The following is a 22,895-nucleotide window of genomic DNA, read 5'->3' on the forward strand; positions in this document are numbered from 1 at the left end:
CACATGCTGCCTATGCGAGAAATAAAATTGGCAAGTCAATCAATTCAATTTTATCTCTCCGACAACCCAAACTGGCTGATGTCGTTACACCCCTGCTCAACATTTATCGTACTCAATGCCAGCCAACTGGGACATATGGAGCAGAAGTGTGGGGTTACTGTAACAGCACGGCTCTCCAGTCGGAGGAAAACAGATTTTGCAGGAGGGTGTTGGGGGGAGTTCTCTGTGCCCCTACATTTATTTGTCACAATGAACTGAGGCTGCCATATATTGTTGATTTTATTAGGTCTAGGCCTGCTCTTTTCTGGATCAAAATATGGTTAAACCCAGCAGCATCCTTAACGTGCAGTATAATATCTGACTGTTTGTTAAGCGATAGATTCTATCACATACCTTGGTTAAATGCAGTCAAGAATAGCCTGCAGAGCGTGGGTCAAGGTTCTTTATTTAGTTCCCCTAATTCTATTGTACCCGCTCATAAGAATAGTATTAAACGGGCATTGCTTGACTCATATAAAGAGGAACGAATGAGATCTGAATCTATTAAACCTGTTGTTATTAGATATCTGCGCATTATTGACTCAGGCAGTGATAATTTGAATAATTTTTACAGATACTTGTCAATACCAATAGGAAAGTGGAACCAGAGCCTTTTATTCAGGTTTCGGGATGGAAGCATAGTTAATTTGCTCAGCTTCCCCCTTGGCTATAACAAAAAACTAGAAGAGTTGGATTGTCCCTGCCCTCATGGCGGAAAACAAAGTTTATTGCACTATCTCTTCTTCTGTGGCCATTATAAATCGTATACCTGTAAATATTTAAGGCCGATTCTTCACAAATATAACCTTAGAGACTTCAATCTCGCATTAAAATTTTTCAAAATGCTGCACATAGATGAGGTTATATATACTGTAAGCTGCTTTATAAAAGTTTGTGTGAGATCGAGGGCAAGCATGGAACATGGATAATGGATAACAGTACTAAGTTTTATGCATTTTTTGCACTTTATCACTCTGTTGCAAATTGACTACAGATTTAATTGTATATGTGTTTCGATACAAACGATCACTTCGGGAGTATATAAAATGAACACTGTGATTAAGTACTCCTATAGATTAATGTTTCTCCCTCCATTATGTATTTTGTACTTTATACTATGTACATCGCACTTTATGATATATATGCTGCCTAAACCCAACTGGATAATCAGTTTTTAATCTTTTATACATGTTTTTAATCTGTTTTAAATGTATTTTCATTCTGTATGTACTTTTATGGATGTACTAAAAATCCGAATAAAGATCATTTGAATTTTGAATTGAATTGAAGTGCTTGTCCAGATCAACCTTGTACTTTATTTATTTTCACAGAAACAGGCAAAAATCTTTCCAACAGAAACATTTCACATGTCAACAGGTTGTGGTGCATAGGCAGAATAAGCAGTGACGAAGCATAGGCTCCCGCAGCACAATGGTGCAGGGGCCCCCCAGGTCCAGGTGCACCCTCAGCACAGTGCCCTGACCAGAGAGCTCCTGATTGAGTCCCGAAGGGGGCCCCTCCATGTACCTTGTAGGGGAGCCCCTCAAGCTTTGTATTGCCACTGAGAATAAGCTATAAAATGAGGTGTATAAATCAATTAAGTGGAGGGTTGCTTACAAGTGGAGATGACCATCTCCCGACTGAAAAAAACAAGAGGAATGCTGGGACACTAATACTGCCCCTCCCCCCAGGAGTACATAAGCAGTACTTACCCAGCAGCCCTCCTGTACTAACAAGCCCAGACAGGAAGGCCGGCCGCCCGGGAGGGAGGGAGGGGCGTATGAAGGTGTCGAGGACTACGGGACCCGGAGTAATGTAGATTACCGGTAAGTAATAGGACATTACCCCCAGGTCCCTCCGTCCTCGACACCTTCATAATTACCAGTGGAAAATACCAAAGCAGAAAACCTGGCCTTCCGCACGTACAAGCACACCCAGGAAACCACAACAAAGCAGCCAACAAAGGGAGCACCGAGAAGGAGGAAGGAAGACCGCAGGAAACAGCCGACCGGCGACCCAGAACAGGACAGCAGGGACAAGGACCGGAGACAAAGAAAAAAGGCCAGGGCACCAAGAAAGGAGGCCACCAACCCGAGAAACCGGCAACCGGGACCCGGACCAGGACACCAAGAGCAGGCAAAACAACCCACCGGAGAAGACCGCCAAGGCCAGAACCAGCAGGAAGGCACACAGGGCCAGGCAGACACACCAGGAAGACGAGACAACCTGGAAGAAAGCCAAAGAAATAAACGGACAGAAGAGCACAGGCACAAGCACCCAGCCCAAAAAGGAAGGAGAAGCACAGGCCAGAAACACGGCCAAACACCCAAAAAGAAAGGACTCGAGCCCAAGAGACCCGAAGAGGAAACCCGGCCGAGGAGGCCCAGGAAGCAACAAGCACCCAGGAGCTGAACAGGATCGAGAACCTGACCCAAAAGACAGGGACGGAGAAGAACCCCAGAACCCAGCCGAAAGCCCACCAAACAAGGAGAGGCCAACAAGACCGGAAACCAGCCACAAAGAAAACACAACCAGGTCGGGAACAGAGAAACCGACCACAAGTCCAGAAAACCCCAACCCCAAAGGGAAGAAACACAAGGCAGGAGGGGAGCAGAGAGCAACCGGGAAACCCCAGCAGCCGCCCAACGAACAAAAGGGCAGCACAAAAGAAGGCGCCCACACGGCACAGGACCACCCAGGAACCCCACACCCAGGCCAGACAAGCAGCAAGGCCAGGAGCAGCGGAAAAGAAAAGCCCAGGGAGCAGAGCACCCAGACCACAACCACAAGGACCAAACCCAGCAACACCGGAGAGGAGCCAAGCAAACAGCAAAAAAACAGGGCAATAAAACGCCAACAGAACCGGGAAGCCAGGACCAGAACCAAGCAACCCGACCCCGGGCAGACCCAAGCAAACCCCCAAAGGAGAGCAGAGGACCAAGCAGCAGGAAAACCACAGACAACCCACCGCCAGGCGGGAGGGACTCGCAGAGGCAAGAGCACCACAGAACCGCACACCAACCAGAGAGGGAGGGGGGCGGGGCACCCAAACAGACCCATACCAGGAACAAAGCCGGGGAACATTGTGATTAACAAGGACCCCCTGGATAATGCTCTATTAGACTCCTAGGGCAGGGTAAACAACCTGTATGCGAAAAATTCCTAGGCAGTCAACAACTTTCAAAAATAAACAAGTAAGAGAACCCAAGTCAAGGACAGTTGCAAAAGCTGAGGAGATGATCTGAATTCATCAATTTTTAATAAAAAACACAAATGTGTGTATAGTGTAAACAATAGCAAAAACACAATTCAATAATAAAAGGTCTAATTAACACAATGCTAAAAATTCACAACCAAGGAATTACATTAAAAGCAATTACAATTCAATTTATGAAAGGAACACCAATTCTGACGGTGTCCGGCTGAAGGACAAAAACAGTACTCGACGCGCGTTTCGGCGACTTAACGCCTTCTTCAGGATCCACAAGGCATTTTCATGCAGACCAGGGATTTGTTCGGTCAATGCTCGGGCCGAGCCGGGGAAGCAAGGGAGGAAGAAGCGAGCCAGGACCACAGAACCAGGAAGAACCCGGAAACGTCCGGCAACAAACCCCCAGAGCAGGCCAAAAAAGACAGCACAGCCCGAAAACCCAGGAGGCACAGCCTGAGGACACATACAACCAGCAAGAAGCCGGCAGAACCGGAGCCACAGAACCCCACACAGGCCCACAACACCGGGAAAACAAGCCCGGGAAGAGAACCACCAGCAGGAGAAGGCCCAGAAGGAACCACCCGGAAGCGCCCCAAAAGCAGAACACCCCGCCAGGACCCGAAGGGAGACCAGCAAGGAAGCCAAGCCCAAAAAGGAGCCTCACACGCCGGAGCGGCACGCCCCAGCCGAAAACTCAGCCAGGCACCCACCAAGGGAACCAGACGAGACCAGAACAACCCAGGGAGCAAACACCCCGAGAGCAGAAGGACCAAGAAGCCAACAGCACCCAGCAGCCCCAGGAGGCCAGGTAGGCACCAACCGAGCCCGACCAGGCACAACCACCGAGCAGACAGCAGAGCATGAGAACACCAGCTCCAAGAAGACCGACATCCCAGCAAGCCCGGCAGGCCAGGAGGCAGTCCAGGGACCCCGCGCCCGCACAGCCAGGCAGCCGGGCGGGGAGAAGAAGAGAAGCACCGCCACTCAAGCCCAGCAGGAGCAGCACCAGCACACCATCCAATCTGTCGACAGACAGAAAAAAAGAACAAGAGGGCTGCTGGGTAAGTACTGCTTATGTACTCCCAGGAGGGGGGTTGGGGGGGGCAGTATTAGTGTCCCAGCATTCCTCTTGTTTTTTTCTGTCGGGAGATGGTCATCTCCACTTGTAAGTATGAAGGTGTCGAGGACGGAGGGACCTGGGGGTAATAGAGGAATTCAATCTCAGATGAACCATGTACAATAGCGTGTAGGGTCACCCACTGTGGGGGAGGGTGGCAGACAGTGGCACAATTGAGGGTGGAACTGAGCATTCAGTGAAGAAATGTGATGGAAATATGTGTGCACTCTGAGTGGATGTGAGAAGAGAAGGAACATTAATATTTTCATGGACAGTAGGAAGTACTGTATCATCAAGATAAAGGATCTAGGACTGAGCCTTATGTAATGCCTCCGTGTGAATCTGAGGGTCTATGATAAGAAGTCTGGGACACAGCAGCTAGTACCATATGTTGTCCCATTGTCTCTCCCATGTGATGTGTCCTCAACACCACACAGGCTATACTTGTGGGTATGTCATTTACTTGCTGCCAGCAAAGTTTAAACAAATATTTTCAATTACTCTTATCCAAAAAGTGACATAGACATTTGTTGAAGGTATATTAACAGCTTGCATTAATGTTTGTGGACTAGGTTTTGGTGTTATGTAAAAGCACTGGGGTTGAGGGTGCCCTAGAGCTGCATTCCTCTAAGCTCTTTTTGGAATCATGGAATCTGAGTTATCCTGTTATTATATGTTCTGGATATTGTGTTTTTGTCAGACTGAGGTTGGGTGGCAGTGCCATGATCAATGTCCCAGAGGTTTACAGTTTTGATAACTCAGCGGTCGGTCTGCCAGTGGTCATTTGGCAATTGTGCATACATTTCTTAGGCAGGGAACATGCTATGCAACAATGTTTACAGCATTTCCTTGTGTAGCAAGTTAGGTCACAATCACTGGGCCTACCTGTCAAACGACGGCTTCTCTCCACAGTCAAACGCATCCTGTAGTTCCTTGACAAGGTTGGCCTGTCCTGGAAGTCTAAAGAGACCCTCCTCCTTGAGTCCTCTCTGCCGGATGAAATCTACGCATTGCTCCACCAGCAATGGAGCCAGCCGATTGCCATACCGTTTCTCGAACCGGACTGTTTCTTCCAACTTCTGACCAAATATACCTGTTTGGAAATGGAGAACAAAAATTGAAGATTTGAATGTGAAATACCTTAATGTTCCTGCCTATCAGCGTATTAAAGAAGGTTTAAGAATCTTTGGAGAAAATGTACTTAACAACATTGATCATGCAATGAATAAATAGGTGGAAAAACATAAAATGTGAAGACCTCTAATGCCTCTTAATGCCCCTTATCAGCGGAAAGTCTTTGTCCAGAAATCTCCCCCTCTTTTGAATTACTGATACTATGATATTGGTAGTTCTAGCAGTATCGCGGGGAGATTACTTCTGATTACAGCACATAAGCAATAACATGCAGCCATCTGTTTTTCACACCTATTCTTACAGGGATTTCCTAATGTTCATGCTTTTAGCAGATGAAGTGCCCTGGTGGATTCTTCTGGACCTCCATATTCCTCTATTACTTTTAATCTCAGTGGGGCTGGGAACTCATATTATGAGCCCCAGAACTACCGGGGCACTTGTCTTAAATCTCTCAGTCTTTCTAGTATCAAGCCTAGCTAAATGTTTTTTTTTTATTTGATGTATTGGCTATTTGACAGTTGTACATGTTGCATGGAGACGGTTTTTGATGCCATAGTTATGTTTTATTATTGTTTATTGTTTTTGTGTAAACACGTGTGTCCTATACAGGTTTTGGTTGATTCTGCTAGGTGTTAAATACTGATCAGTTATGAGTTCCTGCCATGCTGTTATGTTTTACTTTATAGACCGATCCCGAGCATCTTGAGCAAAGAGGAAATGTGTCCAGACCAAAGTGATACCTTGTATAGCACGTGATAGATGGATATTTTTTGTGTGGCTGAGTTTATCTACGTTTCTTTAAAAAAAGATTTTTGTTGATTTTCAGCATTAAACCTAAATGGAATTACATGATCAGGTGTACCCAGGTATAGGCCGCTGTCTATACATGGCCGACGCAATTTTCATGAGGGCAGAGAACAATGGCTGGCTTTTATACACGTCGCATATTGAACAACAACCAGGAGGATCTTGCTACATTGACCATAAATGAAAGTCCGTGGTTGGTGGTTCAAGTCACCAAACCGAAAAGGCAGGTGATCCATGGGCGGCTATGAACAGTCTTGGAATGTGCTCCAGCCTTTGCCCTGCCTCGTGTGAATGGACTGAGTAGCAGAAACGAGTCCATTTTGTATTTCCATCTCCCGCCACCATTCACAAGACAGTAGATCAAAAAACTGCTCTGCAGCTTCTCTGCCCCGCTGTAGCTAGTCTGAGGCTCCACTGCTGTGACCTATCTCGTGAACAAAACAAAAGACAATTCACCCTAGTTCAGAATCTAGAACCACACACGCTCAACTTGAACACTGAGAGATGGCATTCACCACACATTAACTAATTTGACCCATTCTCTTCTCGTAATGCAAAAAAATAGATTATGGACAGGCCCCAGTCCAAATTTTCCCTACTTCTTTAATAAATTGAGCCAAGGGACATATGCCCCCTAAACTGCTTTTTGTGGTCTCACTACAGACAGCTAAAGCTGTCTTCCACCGACAGCATTGTATACCATATTTATTAGAGTCAATCCTTCCTAAAGAGTGGATGGCTTTTGTGTCATTTTGATAGATATTGGAGACTACTATTGGTCGCACTTTTATATAAAGGTAAGCAAGACCAATTGGCATTGACTGAGCTTGTTTATCTGTTTGCTCACAACCTCCTGTGTGCAGGACAAAGCACTACTGGACTTGACAGAAATGTCTTGCCTTCTTGGCCATAGAAAAAAGGAACAAAAACTTTTTGAGGGAACATGTAACTCCTTACCTCCTAGCCACTTGGGCCATGGGACAAAGCAATCTTAGACTGCACTGAAATTGCTTACAGCTCTCCTGTCTTACCCAAACCGGGTAAGAACAGCTAGAAGTTCAAAGTTCTTGTGTGTAGGCCTTCATAGGAGCCAGAAAAGAAAGACAAATGTTTCCTTGACTAGACATCGAATACTTGGACTAGAAAAAACAAAACAATGTGATGAACAGAGAAAATAGTGGTAAGGAAAACAGTGGTACAAGGACGGCCATTTTTTGTGCTGCTCTTGCTCCTTTCTGGGGGCCAGGAGCCCAGGACCACAACATCCAGCCTCCTTTGCGGCCTGTCTGCCGCCGACGTCACCCGCAGCACCAGCAGGCATGGTAAAAACCTCTGAGGGCTCTCGCAGAGCAGGACCCCCATTGTTTGTGCTGCTCTTGCTCCTTGCTGGGGTCCGGGGGCCTGGATCATTGTTGATGTGTTCATTGATGCGTGTTTTAATTTTCCTGGTTGTCATGCCCACGTACCTCAAGTTGCATGGGTACGTGAGGAGATAGACCACGTTCTCCGTGTTGCAGTTACTGAAATGGTTAAGTATCCACGGCCATGTGGTTCCAATGGTAACAGTCTTCATGTTTGTAGTGAGGGGGCATGCGACCCAACCCCCGCACGAAAAAAGACCAGTAGGTCTCTGAGTGCTCCGTAATGTCAATTGATTATCCTATTGAGGTTCCGGATCTTTAGCCCTTACAAGCTCATCCCGCAAGTTTTTACTTATTTTAAATGCGAACGGGGGGTTCCCAGTGTTTTTCCGCCCCTTGAAGGATATGCCAGTTCTTTTTAATGATTCTCTGTACATTCTTTGAGGCTGGGGTAAAGGTTGTGACACACACCATCCTATCCGACTTCTCTTTAGTGATTGATTCGAGTAGAGCATCGCGATTGACATTTCTTGCTCTTTTCTTTGGCCTTCTGATAAGTTTTTTGGGTAGTGTCGATCTTGTAATTTGGAATCCAGCTCCTCTGCTTGTGTTTGGAATGTGTTTGTTTCAGAACAGTTTCTGCGTATCCTAAGAAACTGTCCGATCGGGGGTTGTCCCTCAGGGCTTTGGGGTGATAGTTTTCATAAAGCAATAGGCTGTTCTTGTTGGTTGCTTTATTGTGGACTTTGGTACTGATGCCCTCTGTGTCCATTGTGATGTCTAGGTCTAGGAACACCGCGTGATTCTTGTTCATTGAGAGGGTAAATCTGAGGTGTCTATCTTTTGTGTTGATCCACTCTACAAAGGATTCGGCTGTGGTCTGGTCCCCCCGCCAGACAATAAAAACGTCATCAATAAAGCGTTTCCATGTCCTCAGGTTTGAGGAAAAAGGGTTACTGCCATGGAAGATGCAGTCTTCCTGAAACTGGTGTATATATAGACATGCAAGGCTTGGGGCAAATGTACTGCCCATCGAGGTGCCGGTGATTTTCTGTCAGGGCTATCTCTGCACATTTCAAAACGAATTGTTGCGGTGTTTGGAAATTCCAGTCTGTACTGCGAAGGATTTGTTCTACCACTTCCAAGGTGCGTTGTTGGGGGATGCTCGTATAGAGCGCCTCAATGTCCATTGTGATGAACATATCTTCCGTGATGTTAGTATCTAGATCCCTCAGGTGGCAAAGTACATCTTTTGTGTCCCTTAGCTGCTATGTGGAGGGAACCTCTCCATGTGTATTTTAGGTAGAGTATAAAATTTCAGTTTTCTAGGGTTGTCATTCACAAGGAAGTCAGCGTCTTGCTTGGTGATCCAGTCATTGCAGAGAGCTTCGCTGATGATTGTGTTGATCTTAATAGTCAGTCGTTTGGTCGGATCGGTGGTGTATTTCTCATTTGCTGGTGTCATCTGTTAGAAGACGATTGCACTCATCTCTATACATTGATCTGTTCATCAGAACTATCGCCCCACCTTTGTCAGCTGGTTTGACTGTTAACTCTGTGTTGTTTTTGAGTTTCTCTAGAGCTTGTCGTTCTCGATTTGAGAGGTTCTGAAAACCTTTTCTCCTCTGAAGTTGATTTGTTCCACCTCTGTAAGTACTGTTTGTTCAAACGTTAGAATGTGCCATGGAATTGTCTGGGTAGGAGGCACAAATCTGGATTTCTTCCTGAGTCCTGTATCATTGTTTTCAAGTTGTCCGTTATTTGCTTCCCCAAAATGATTGCGCAGTTTGATCTTTCTAAAGAATTGTGCTAATTTGGTGTTAAGCACAAAAGTGTCATTGGCTGGTGTAGGGACAAAACCAAGTCCTTTGGAGAGAACTGACTCTTCATCTTCAGTGAGCAGGCAGTCACTTAAGGTGACAATGTTAGTTACTCTCTGCTTGTTGAGGGGCCGTTCCCTCTCCCCTTGCTCCGGGTTGTCATTGCCACTGGGGTTTGATCTTCCCATTGTACCGTTGTATTCTGCCTTTTTTGTCTTCCTTTGCCACGGCCGTGGCCCCGGTATAAAAAAGGCTGTGGTCCAAGTGGAAATCCGAAACCGGGTCCATAGATAGGTTGTTGCCAGAACCCATATTGAGGCAGTGGTGGGTGCATCACTTGTGGGTGATGGTTCTGTTGTCTTCTGCCCTGGGAATTATCAGTGCTTTCATCACTGCTGCTCCCACTTGAGCTCCTCTCTTCCCCGGAGCTAAAAGTCCAGTTTTGTGGGGTCGCCCTAAACCGTTGTTGCCTTCTGTTCTGTTGGGGTTGGGCAGGTCTTTCGTAATAATCGTCAGTGGTGTATGGATAAATGGTTTATTTACTGAATTTTTGAACATCTTTCTTCAGTTTAGTGAGTTTAGACTGAGTCAGGTATTCCTGGTATTCCGAGTGATCCTTGTTGATTTATTCCAGTTTTTTCGGAAAACAGTTGTCTGTACCATGGTTTTGAGTCTGTCCTCACTTTGTTGGATCTCCACCAACAATGCATCTGCTAGTTCCCTAGCAGTGTTGATGATAAGGACTAGCCAGTCCTTTGTACACTTCCATGCTATTCCCGACCAGTTTGTGCAAAATACTTTATTATTAAGAAACAATCTGGGTTCGTTAGTGACGATAAGTTCCATTAGTGCACTGTTCTTTCGCAAGAAAAGCTCCATGGAGAGCTGTCCGGATGCGGTCTTTCTTTTTATTGGTCAGTGCCTCCCATTCATCTGTATTCTGGACCGTCTGTGCTACTACTGTCTCCGCCAGTAGAGATGGTGTTCTAACCATAGTTCTCCTCACTAAATGCTAGTTCCGTGTCTATATTGGCATGACACCACACCAATTATTACATTAAAGGGTGTGTTTGCACTTTTGGCTATTTAGAGATGCCTGGTCACAATACCAGGTATTCTCAATTCAATCCACACACTAAGGTGGTTCTGAACCCCTAACTATGTTCCCACTGCTGTAAACCGTACTAAATATGTAACCACAAAAGGCCAGAACATTCTGGACAGAGGGAACCAGAGGCACAGGGTACTGGTAGATGGCAGCCTCCAACATAAACTGTGTATCAGAATGAGCCATTCCCAGTCTCGGTGTCACTAGTGGAAGTGCAGTGTTTCAATTGTGAGCGCTGGCATCTCACAAAAAGTGAAGGACTGGTCTCACACACCACCGGGTGTCATGCTTCATCATTGACCAGTCCTCGCCCTCTAAAACCTTGGTTTGATAAGAGGGCGGGCATACACCTGACGACAGGGATGCACTTCTAAACTAAGCGGGGGCCCAAAGAAACCTGAAGAGTGAATTAAAAAGCCATCATGAATGTCAGCTTAAATTTAATATTGCCAGCAATCATATGGTAGTTTAAAAGAAGGTGATCGGTGTCATGGGGATATTAGTGTCTCACCAACGCTGTGAAAGAGGTCAACATGTTTCTGCCTGTAGGCCCATGTGGGTCCGCGGCATTCTTCAGGACCATGAACAAACGGGTTCCGCTCTTACCAAACTATGGCCAGAGGGTTCCACTCAGTGGGGGGATAGCGATCACACTCAACTTAGAATTGGCTAGATCTTTATTGCCTGAAAGAAAAAAGAAAATGAATAAACTAACAACATTGTCACATAACTAGTGCACACATTTCCAAATTAAGCCATAATCACCATGGTTCTAGCGTGAGTGGCTAATAGTGCAACAGTCAAGTGAGAAAAGAATTATTGGAGAGATTATCCGCATTGTGCTTATCCTAAAATGAGGTCAGAATGGCCCCATAGGAGGGAAGTGGCAGATGAACCCATTAGGTCCAGGAACTAGAATGGTTTGGGGAGAAAGAAAACAGAAACACGCTCTGTTAGAGGCCACTGGGGGGCCTGTCTCAAGAAACAACATGTGTGTCTAAAATGCCATTAAAATGGATCGTATGACCTGTAGGGAGAGAAACCATCCAACACCGCACTCATACTCTTACTGTTCAATGACGTGGTCTCCGCCTCTATGCCTATGTCTGCATGCCTTCGCTCCTCGCTGGTGAAGTGAATTCAATGCTGACTCGTATTTATAATCTAAGCCACAGCAATTAACGAGGTGATTAATGAGCGCTGCTTCGGAGCCGCTGTGCGCGATCCGGTATCTATGTAGTGCCCAAATATGGTCCCCGGAACCATTTGTCCAATTGCGTTGAATAGAAATAGTGCAGTGTCCGCTGCCGTGTGCGAAGCATCTCGCCTGTGGGTATGCGTGGATACGTCCTACTCAGAGGAATGTTCATGCACACTAGAGTAGCATCGGTGTTAGTCTAGAGACCGAGCTGCGCATGCGCCAGGTCTATATGAAACACGCATGTGTGTTAAAATGGCCCAGAAAAAGAATGGTCTGAGGTTAAAAAAACCCGCGTGTGGTGCAGTATCGCCAGTAGTGGTGTCAGCAAATAAATTATGGCTAAGACACGTGCTGAACACTCTTGTGGTACACAATGGTGCTTGTCAGCTAATCGTATTTACTAACCATTGATGCTTGCAGCTTAGTCATCGTGTATGATGCGGTGTCGTCGGCAATGATGTCGGCATAAACATGATGACTATGACTCGTATTGAAAAACTCTTGAGGTACACCATGGCGCTCGTCACCTAATTCCTCATCATATTTTCTACCCAATGATACTTGCAACTTACAGTCATACAAAGGGAAAAAAGGAGAATATGTAAGAGAAAGGTTTTAGGGGTTCTGGGGCTCAATGGTTATAACCATTTGGTATTAGTAATGGAAGCAAGATGTTTCGGGTAAATGAGTAAGGGTGGATGTATATATAGAGAGAAATTGGTTTAGTACTCAGACTCAGTGTTCTGGATGTACAAATCGAACAGTGATCAGAAGTTACGAATTCTATGTTGGTAGAGTATAAATTGGTAATAGAGTTTCTGCAATAGACCCCCTAATGGCATGTTTGTGTATAAGTAGATAGCCACCCCAATGGAGGGATCCAGACAAGAGACAGAAGGAACAGCATATTTTTAAGCAAAGGTCATGCGATCATGACCAGCATAATGTTCCAGGTGACATCTAATAGTTCTGCCCTGGCATATAGTTGCAATTGAATACCACGTGTTCCGACCTGCATCTTATCTAGTTTTGCAATTCTCTTAGATATGATAATGCCTGCAGAGAAGCCAATACCACCCTACGCAGGGCTTAGTAGCATAACCCTAGAGACCCGACTACGATTAAGGAAAGCAGGAAACGGTATAAGCATGCCATTAAAATAAGAAAGCCGGCCGTGAAGGAGAAGTGAGAAACAATAGTGGGTGTTTACCGTTCTAAAGACCCCCAAGCCTTCTGGAAAGCAGTACGGTCTGTCTTATCTCCCACCCTACCAGCCGATAAAGTAACTGTCCATATTTCAGCTGAGACTTCGGTGACGCATTATGCTGGCCTGTACTCTACCGACTTTAGTGCTGCTGATGCCCCAGCACAGTTGAATTCAGTGTGCCCAAACCTTATCTTTAATGAAGGGGAGGTCCTAAAAGCAATTGTTAATAGTAAAGGTAAGAAAGCTCCGGGGCCAGATGGTATTCCATTGGATTTATTCATGGAAGACTCAGTATTCTGGAGGCCGGTGCTCACTTCAGTATTTAATTTGGTTTGTAGTGAGGGAGTGCCAAAGTTGTGGCGTTCATCCGTTATAGTGCCTGTATTCAAAAAAGGAAACGTGCACGATCCTAAATTCTACCGCCCAATATTCCTTTTGGATTCCTCTGTCAAGGTAATTGGGAGAGTTGTGCTAGACCGCCTATTGGACTGGATCAATGACAATCACAATCTGGCTTCCAGTCAGGATGGGTTTAGAAAGGGGCTAGGCACAATCAAAGAGTGCCTCAATCTCCATCTTATTTTGGCTAAATACAAATACGTGAAGGGCGCTTCCATGCATCTGCCATTTATGTACCTGACCAGTGTATTTGACTATGTATCCCGCTCCAAGTTGTGGGACATCCTAGTAAATATGTGAGTTGACGCGGGTCTGGTCTCCTTCTTGAGGCTTCTCCATCATGATCTTTCCACTTCAGTGAGGTATATTAATGCTGGAAAATGTTCAGAGCCGTTCAGCATCAAGAGCGGGGTGCGCCAAGGTTGCGTCCTTGCCCCAATCCTATTTCTCCTTTTTACCAACAATCTGGAGAACACTTTAGTTTCGGTTGGGGCTGACGTTCCTCAAGTGGAAAAAAGGATGTACCGGCGCTACCAAATAGCGGACGACGCAGTCCTCTTGGCAAGGACTAGGAATGCTCTTAAAGAACTTAGCTTCAGCTTTATTAGCTTTATCAATAACCTGGGTCTGGAGCCAAACTACAATAAAACCTTCACTATGATATGTGGCCCGAAAAATACTAAATCCTGCAGTTTGAACATAGAAAGCAAACATTTGGAGAGGGTTAGTTCCTTTCCTTACCTAGGTTTGGAGTTTGGTGAAGGTTGGGGATTTGGGGCTGTAGGGGTGTACTTGCCATGTAGACTGAGGAGAATAGATTTTGCCATATAGTTTTAGGTGTTCTCCCCTCATTGCTGCACTTTTCCCTCCATCTGGAGTTAGGTCTTGATTATGTCCAAGATATCATAAATGCAGCCCCTTTAGCCACCTGGTGTTTGATTTGGGCCAACAAAAAAGCAGATTTTAACTGGGCTATCATTAGAGACTGTTTAAAGTTGTGCCAAAAGCCATTCTATTCATTGGCTCCAATATATTAAAACCTGCTTCACGGAACTTGATTGTGCTTCACTGTTTGGGCACCCAGAATTAATTGGCAAAGGGGATCGACAGAGGGTTATGGGTAGCTTCCGAAAACACAAGGAATCCTCTAGGGAATTATCAGAAGTGTCCAAACCCTCTGTTAGAGATTACTGACTTATTGAAGTACCTCCCTCAATTGCTCCATATCTACTATATGTAACTAATGTTTGCGAAAGGAATTTGCTGACTAGATTTAGGTTGGGGTCATTTAGCTGGCTGATATGTTTCCCTTTGGGCCAGGATTCTCCTGAAATTATTACCACCTGCCCTTGTGATGAACATTCGAGCCAAACTATTTTACTTTTTTTGTTGTCAATTTTATCTTGCATTTACTAGGAAGTTTTTACTACTGATTTTGCGCAGATGCACATTTTCTAAGTGCAAAGCGGCCTTGTATTATCTTTTGCAACTTAATGACTGTGATGTTTGCTTTTCTGTCGCAAGCTTTTTGAAGTGCACTTTAGCAAAGAGAAGGAGCATGTTGTTTTAATACCAAAGCACTTTAGTATTTATTGTTTTTGTATTGCTGCTGAATGCCTATTGTTGTGGCTAATTTTATTACTTATTATAAGGCTGAATTTAATATTTAATAACAATGCTAATGTCTAATACTCGCTGCTAACTATGGATCTAGTTTAGTTGCACTGCCACTTTAGCCATGGTCAAAATATTGTCCTTGCCTGCGGTTTTATTTATTTTAAATGGAATATAAGACTGTAATTCCTTTAATGAGTTTGGATTATAATGTTGTTTGTCACTATGTGTACCTTTTATGATCTGTCTTCGGAAGATCGAATAAAGAATTGAATTGAATTGACTTTACATTTACTTTGTGTTGTGTCTAGTGTGGATGTCACTCACTGAGACTTCTTATATTTCACTTACACATTTACACCTACAACATATTACTGATTATATTATAAATTAGGCCATGTTCCGAGTGACAGAAATATGATCCGCTCATAATAAGATCCCTAGTTTGTTAAATAACTGAGATCTACTACCATACATTTAGCACCAGCAAGATTCTAATTGGTGAATAACTTTGAAAAAAGCAAGCAAGATATTTACATTATTTTTCTAAAAGAATCACATGAAGCATTTCTCCAGTTTAGAGTGCAGAACGATATTCCATACTTTGGGCGAATCCCTGAAAATAATTACCTGTAAGTATAATATTTTCTCAAACTAGTGCTTTCAAGTCAGGGAGTATCCCCGCCTCTAAAGCAGCAAGAGCCTTCTGAGATAACTAGTTTATGTGCTATGTAGCTGTAGCCCCATAGTGGTTTACTTTGTGGCCTATACAAGCCAGCTTCCATAAAATCTAGGTTTTGATTGGAGGCAAACCAAGAGTGCTAAGGACTGAGGTCATGCTCCCACGAGTATCATATGATTGTCATACAGCACTGCCTTGGGAATAGAATGGTTGATCTTGGGGAAGCCAATATGTAAGAGCTTGCCTTAGTCAGGCTTTGAGAGGACTAGTGATTGACTCACTGATTTAAAGTCTTCTGCTGTGATAAGTGACTTTTTTCCACAGAGGACTCTGATTTGATATAGTGACCATCTGGCTAAAGAGTTTATATGGGTGGTTAGATTTAGATTTTTATTCAGAATGAAGCTTAAAGATTGTGTGCATTCAAAGATGGATGTCTTGCTTCCAAGTAGAGTTAGTAAATTAAGCCAAGATTACAATAGGATAGAACCATGGGGAGATCACTAGAATTTAATTTTCCATGGATTTAATTTGAGATGCTAAAGTATCATCCATGACTGAAGTTTGGTGAAAGTCTGTGCAAGTTGAGGAGCTAGATTTATTAGCTATGAATTCCATTAGTTGGCCAACAAATTAAATATGTTGCCCATAAAGATTATAAATTATGTGAAATATGGTAAGTTTAATGTCTGTGATTGTCACCTCCACCAATAGATATTGGAAACTTCTGAAATTGAACTTTTCAGTTGTTTATATTGTATGGAATCTCTATGACTCTTCGCCACCCATACCCCAAATATATTCAAATGATCAAGGCAAATTATTGAATATTCAGGAGGGAAGGAGGGCTCACATTGGCTGAAATCATTCAGTCAGCCATGTTTCTGTCAGGATCAACAGGCAAAGGTAGTATAGTTGAATTGTATCTACAATTTTAAGCTGGTCTTTGCTCAATATCCACATCTGTGCAGAAGATATCGTAAGGAGCAATAAAATATTTTTGTTGGAGAAAGCATTGTGATCATCCATTAAGCTTGTTTGAGTGTACATATTTTCTGGAACGTCAATAATCTGGTCTTCTACCTTCTGAAAAGATAGTATGGTGTGGGACAAGGATATCGTTATCAAAATATAGAGCCTGGGCAACTATATCCATTTAGAAACTAGGGATGCATATTTTGCACACCTACTGGGTTGCAAATGGGATTACAATTTGGGATGTAACCCACGTGATAATAGGTAACATCGCAAATTGTACATTCGCAGGTGGTTGAAAAGTGATCAGCCGAATGAATACTAATTACTTGTTAAAAGCATGCCTTTTCCATGAATGGGACTAGTGATGCTTTTTTTCTGTTTAAAGTTTGCAGTTTGTGAAGCCATCTAGAGAGCAGTTATTGGTCATCTGGACCACTGCTTCTCCCCCCGAGGTCTCTGCTATGATTCCCAAATGGTAGGATGTTACTTAGGGACAACTTACCTCTTGCAAATTAGATATCACACCCTCTTAGGTGTCAGTACCTGATCAGTGGTTTATGACCAAAATGGCATTCACAAACAATTACTGCGTTCCTCTCCACAATGCACTTGGAAGGGAAACATCCCTTTCATGCTCACTCTTATTTGTGATTAGAACAGAGAAAAGAGGATGATAGAAAAATGGAATATGGAGAAGTGATGCATACAAAGATGGAAGGAAAGAAAGAAGGGGAGTGGAAGGAAGGCCAAAAGCAACGAGAGAGGGAAGTAAAAGAAGAAAGAAGACGGTGGCGACCCTGTCATTATCATGGCTCTAGGATAGCCGTCGACATCCCTTTTGCGTTTTCCAGCGTCCCTGCCTAGCACGCTCGAGGACTTCTGCTATATCCCATTATCCACGGCCATCATGACCCCACATTAGCGGATTCAACTTTAAGCACCTCCACGGTGGAGCTTCCTCTTTTATTCCGTGCAGAATATCACTGCCAGGGATCAGTCTTACACCCGTCCAGCCTCCTTGAGCGCTTCTTTACATTTCCATCTTTAATCGACGTGAACCTATCACAGTATCGTCTGGATTGCCAATAGTTATTTTACCCTCTACGTCCATTTCTTCACATTGGTATCGGCTAGCTGCGCCTCATATACATGTGACATCCCACTGGACGAAGTTATTACCCCTGCATCAGGTAGATTTCTATCATAGAATCTATCCACCTTCCATGGATCACATCTTCTTTCGCCTATTTTTGCATTAGACGGTAACCTGATGAAGGCCCACATGCTGAAACGCGCATAGTTTTTATTCTACCGCATTACCTCTATCACTATATGTCTACTGTTGTCGTTTTTTGTTAGTGTTTTTAACTCACTTTCATGTATATATAATTATCAGCTGTATTATTTATAGCAATAGCACTATTATATATAAATCTATTAGGAATTATTATGTTTTCTATCAATTCAAAAAATACAAAAATTATCTAATAAAATTGACATATATAAACATCACTTATACAACTGTCTCTGTCACATGTTATATGAGCTGTGCGAAACAGTCATTGAGCAATCGGTTGTTGTCACCTAGTATATGTGCCTGTTATTTATTTCTCTAAATGTGATATTTCATGACTTAACTATAGACCTTTTCCCAATGCATTATTTTCCCTATGTATAGTTAGTCGATTCATTATATAGGGGTCCCCTATTTTCCAAAAAAAGGAGACGTAGGCACTGTCAGAGTGGGGGTGCTGCCATCAATGTTACATCACTGAACTCGTAGAGATTGTGAAAACTCCCAGTGTCACACAAAGAACAAGTGTAGCAAATGAGCCACACTCACTTGGCAAGAGAGTGGTAAGGGTGTAATATGTGGACCATTTTGGAACACATTGTTGCAAATATATTAGCATAGCATGGCTACCACTGTCAGTTACAGACAGCACATTCTCCATTGAAATGGTGCCTAAATTTGCAAAAGCATACAGTTGTACTGATAGGACTATACAGCGCACAATGTGTGGAAATTGGGTTTCAGCGAATATTTGTTATTTGCACATCACCAAGTTTCTTGATTGATTTTAATCCTATTAAAATCTTTGTTTCCATCACTCTTCAGAATTACAAACAAGAATTTGCTATGCATAGGTATTGCATGTGCGATTGTTTAAACTATTGGCATTGTTAAATGACAATGTCTTTTATTTATCTGTTTTGATAATTAACACATAAAAGGCACTGTCATTTACAATGCCAATAGCTTAAACTCTTGTAAATGTGAGACCTATTTCATTTCAAAGAAGCAGCAGCCATTGTCCCAGGCTGCTTGGAAAGTGAAAGCGCGCATGCTGCTGAATGTTGCTAGAAAGCATATTGTGCCTGCAGTAGAAGAAACTCATTAAAGAAAGTAGTGTTACAGACTAAATAAGACATACTGTGTAACAACAGAATTAAAAGGACCAGTCCTCTTGGGAGGTTACAAATGAAGACAAGGTGGTACTGAAAGACTAACAAGCCTATTAACGAATCAGAAGCCAGCATTTACAAAGGACAATGACACTAGCCAATGAAAAATATGGGTGGAGGGTGGGCGGAGCTTCAAATCCATACTCTAATACAGCATGCTTTGCAGAGCTACGCATGCTTTTTTCTGGTTTTGGCAATGCTTTTCGCTGACTTTGTTCAGCATTTCCACATAATCAGTGGCGCACCACGGAGGGTGCACGTATGCCAGCAATAGCATTGCATGGAAGGGGTTTTGTCTGCAGCAGAATATAGAGCACAGTGCGATATGATTAATGGGGGAACGTGCAAGTGAGCTAGTATATTGTACAGTTAACGTTTTACATATTTACACCTTGAGGCACAGGCAGATGTTTCCTAGAAGCCCTCAATGTTTTATGGGTAAAGGGTCTCAGCCATGATAAGAGCCCAACCCTCCTGTTCCCAAGTGAGCCATTTTGTAACAGCCTGATTCTCTCAGTAGAAGCCTAAATATCAGCCGTGACGCTCTTCATTCTCCTCCAGTCTCCCGAGGCGCAACAAGAGCCCCCCCTCACACACTTTCTTTCTTTGTTAGGTGTTAGTTGTTGGTACAAGGGCCTTAACCGCATGCGTGCGGCGCATTTTCCCGCTGTGCGCTGACTTTTTCAAAAAGCCGCGGTTCATGACGAGCTCAGCTCGTCATGAGCGTACGAGAGGTGTACCTCATGACGAGCTGAGCTCGTCATCGCTCGTCATCAGCATCGAAAGGGTTAAGGTTCTTCAAATCTGTTACCTTTCATGCCCGAAATATGAGCTCTTGCGTCGCTGGCCTGCCTTTGTCCTCTGTAACAATAGGCGTCAGCGGAGTACTAATGTACAGCTCAAGGGAAATGAAAGGGTATTATTGGGCAGGGTGGGGACATGACGCAGCTAGCACTATGAGCGGGAGCATGGTGAATACGGACACTGGAAGGGGGGTGGGAACAAAGGGAATGCGGACAACGGGAGGGGGCGGGAGCATGTGTAACATGGACAACGGGAGGGGGCGGGAGCAAAAGGAATGCGGACAATGGGAGGAGGCAGGAGCATCTTGAACACGGACAACGGGAGGGGGACAGGAGCAAAGGGAATGGGGCAATGGGAGGGTGGTGGGAGCATGGTCAACACAGACAACGGGAGGGGTCTGGAGCAAAGGGAATGCGGACAAAGGGAGAGGGGCGGGAGCACGGTGAACGCGGACAACAGGAGTGGGGTGGGAGCAAAGTACAACACAACAGGAAATTCAAAAACAAGCCGAGGCAAAAGAAAAAGTAGTGCAGGTACTAAAAACATGGCCTGTATCGAAAGGATACATGCAGAAGGGGCAAACGCCAGGGCGGAAACAAAACAGCGACAATGCGGGACAAATGTACTCTATCCATTAACCAAAACTGTGGCCTTTAGAAAGGCGGACTAAGTACCCAGTCACAAGTGGTGGGTGTGTTGTGTGTGTCTTCTAACTTTCCAGAGACATTACAGCATGCTTCGCAGCGCATGTGTGTTGCCTCTAGGCTCAACCTAAAAAGGGCCTTCATTTGTGCTTTGCTAACCAGTAGAGTACCTGTGTGTCGTGGGCCCTAGTACAAGGAAGGTAAAGGTTTCCTTAGGTGCTCTTTGAGCTATAAAGTAGAGAAATAATCAGGCTTCTTCAGTTCATTTGTAGGCATTTACATTTTGTTAGTCAAAATGGCTTCGTGCAACCTTCCCTTTCACATCACCAAAACGGTCACATATTTGATTTCACAAAATCCTCTCACTTAGCAAAATCCTCGAAATTATCAATAAAAGAAAGTAAAGTAAATACGAAGTTCCATGCTAAAGAAATAAGCAGCAGTTAGTCGGAAGACATGGTCTGCCGTTTGACCTCTGTCTTTGGACGCACAGGAATTGTGACAAGATCAAAGCAGGCTGTACAGGCATCTTAAAGGCTCATTCACCTTTGAAACTCCGGCATGGTTATTTTGGGGATACTGCACCACCACCCGCACCACTATCTCCCACGCCAATGGCAGGAGACCATATGCAGATAAAGCAAATTGCACTGAAGAATAATAACAGCGAAGAGATGTTTATGTTTTGAATCTATCTCAAAGCAAATAATGTAACTGAAAGAGACTGTGCCTTCGCCTTCATTGACCTTTTCAAGTGCGTCATGCGGCCAGAACTGACTGACTAATGTGACATTCCTGTTACCACCCCCCACCGCCTTCTCTCCCCTAGTATGCGCGCGAGCAAGCAGAAACTAAACATGCCCCGCGTGACGGTCAGGTGAAATCTCTGCGTGGCAGGGCGACGCAATAGGTGATGGATTAACAGGAATCTTTCAAAGTTCATGGATTGAAGATATGGCTGAGCTTGAAATCACGGGACGTATGCTAATCCGAAAGAGACTTATTTACTTCAGAAACCTGTCATAGAAAGAGATAAACCTGTATGTTTCGCCATTGTTGACCCCCAAAGCCCAAACGATTAAATAGGGAGCAAGGTCCCCATTCCCGCCAACCCATATTCCCTATTTAATGTTGAATTCTGAATCAGGCGGAGGAGCTGATATTACAAGAGGGGTATTGGGTAAAGAAGGTGGTTGTCCTATCCATACATGCCAACTTTAGGAGGAGGGGAAAGAGGGTGTTTTTAAATAATAAATTGGGGGAATTCATTGTCTCTATTAACTTGCATTAAAATAGGGGTCATTTCAGGTGGCAGAAAACTAAAAGAAAGGCTTTTGTGGCATTAAAAATAAAGGATTTCCCGCTTTATTTGGGTGTTAGCATGTCTGCATATCCACCCACCTCAAATGCCGTGTTCTTGAGGTGGAGACTCCATTGTCTCTGCCATTGGAAATATCTTTTTAGCAGTCCTGACGGCAATGGAAATGGGATAGGTTGGGCTCTAATATTCATATATAATTAAATATTGCTGCCCCTCTACAACAGCACCATTTCTTTTGATTTATAGATAATAAATTCTTTACTACTGTGCTTTCCAAACTTTTTACACCCACCCCATTTTTTTGCCCTTTTAACTCCTGCCACCACCTCATAATTGGAACACTATTTTGTAAATTTAGGAGGTTCACAGGCTTTGCTGAGCAGCAACCATCTCCTGCACCAGGATGTCCTACATTCAAGATATCCTGAAGCTAGTAATCATCAGAGGATGGTAGTTTAGTAATTTTAGTTGTACTATCGTTGGGTGAATTGAGTGAAATCGTAAAACCTAGGCAAACTTGTTGACGGTAAAAAAGTCCAGATTTTGCCTGACTAGCAGATGTAATAGAACATTCACCCACACCTTGGCATGTTCTGCCATTTTCCCTCGCATGAAAATATATGTAAGGACCACAGGAAGCACGGTAGACATGCCACAGAACATGAATGTTCAACGTTTGATGCATCAATGTTCCATCCTACAAAAGGTAGAACGTTTACAGTGTTACTCTGAAATGCCAGTTCTTATCATCAGATGCTGTCCTACCTCTCGGCCAATAGTAGCTAAGTCAATGTTGTATACAAAAGATGAAGGAATAACAGACATAACGGGGGATCACTCAGAATACATTTGGAATAATTCTCTTTTGTCTACCAGAACATTCCTTACAATAGCGCAGAAGAAACACTATACCGTTACTAGTTGAAAGAACATGCAGAGGTTAATTCATGAACCTTTTTAGAGGAAAAAGCAAGTTGTCCAC

The 22,895-nt window shown here is 43.9% G+C and overlaps 1 protein-coding gene across 3 annotated transcripts in view; it reads right to left on the reverse strand.

Annotated features, from left to right (window-relative positions):
* Positions 1 to 22,895, reverse strand: part of ARHGAP24 (Rho GTPase activating protein 24) — a 1,758,332-nt gene that overhangs the window by 184,519 nt on the left and 1,550,918 nt on the right. For all 3 annotated transcript variants that reach the window (XM_078676289.1, XM_078676291.1, XM_078676290.1), the window contains one exon: positions 5,253 to 5,460. In XM_078676289.1, coding sequence (XP_078532415.1) covers positions 5,253 to 5,460 — 208 coding nt within the window. The remainder of the gene's footprint in view (positions 1 to 5,252; positions 5,461 to 22,895) is intronic.

Source organism: Lissotriton helveticus, chromosome 2_1, assembly GCF_964261635.1.
Source record: "Lissotriton helveticus chromosome 2_1, aLisHel1.1, whole genome shotgun sequence".
In the NCBI taxonomy this organism is placed as follows: domain Eukaryota; kingdom Metazoa; phylum Chordata; class Amphibia; order Caudata; family Salamandridae; genus Lissotriton; species Lissotriton helveticus.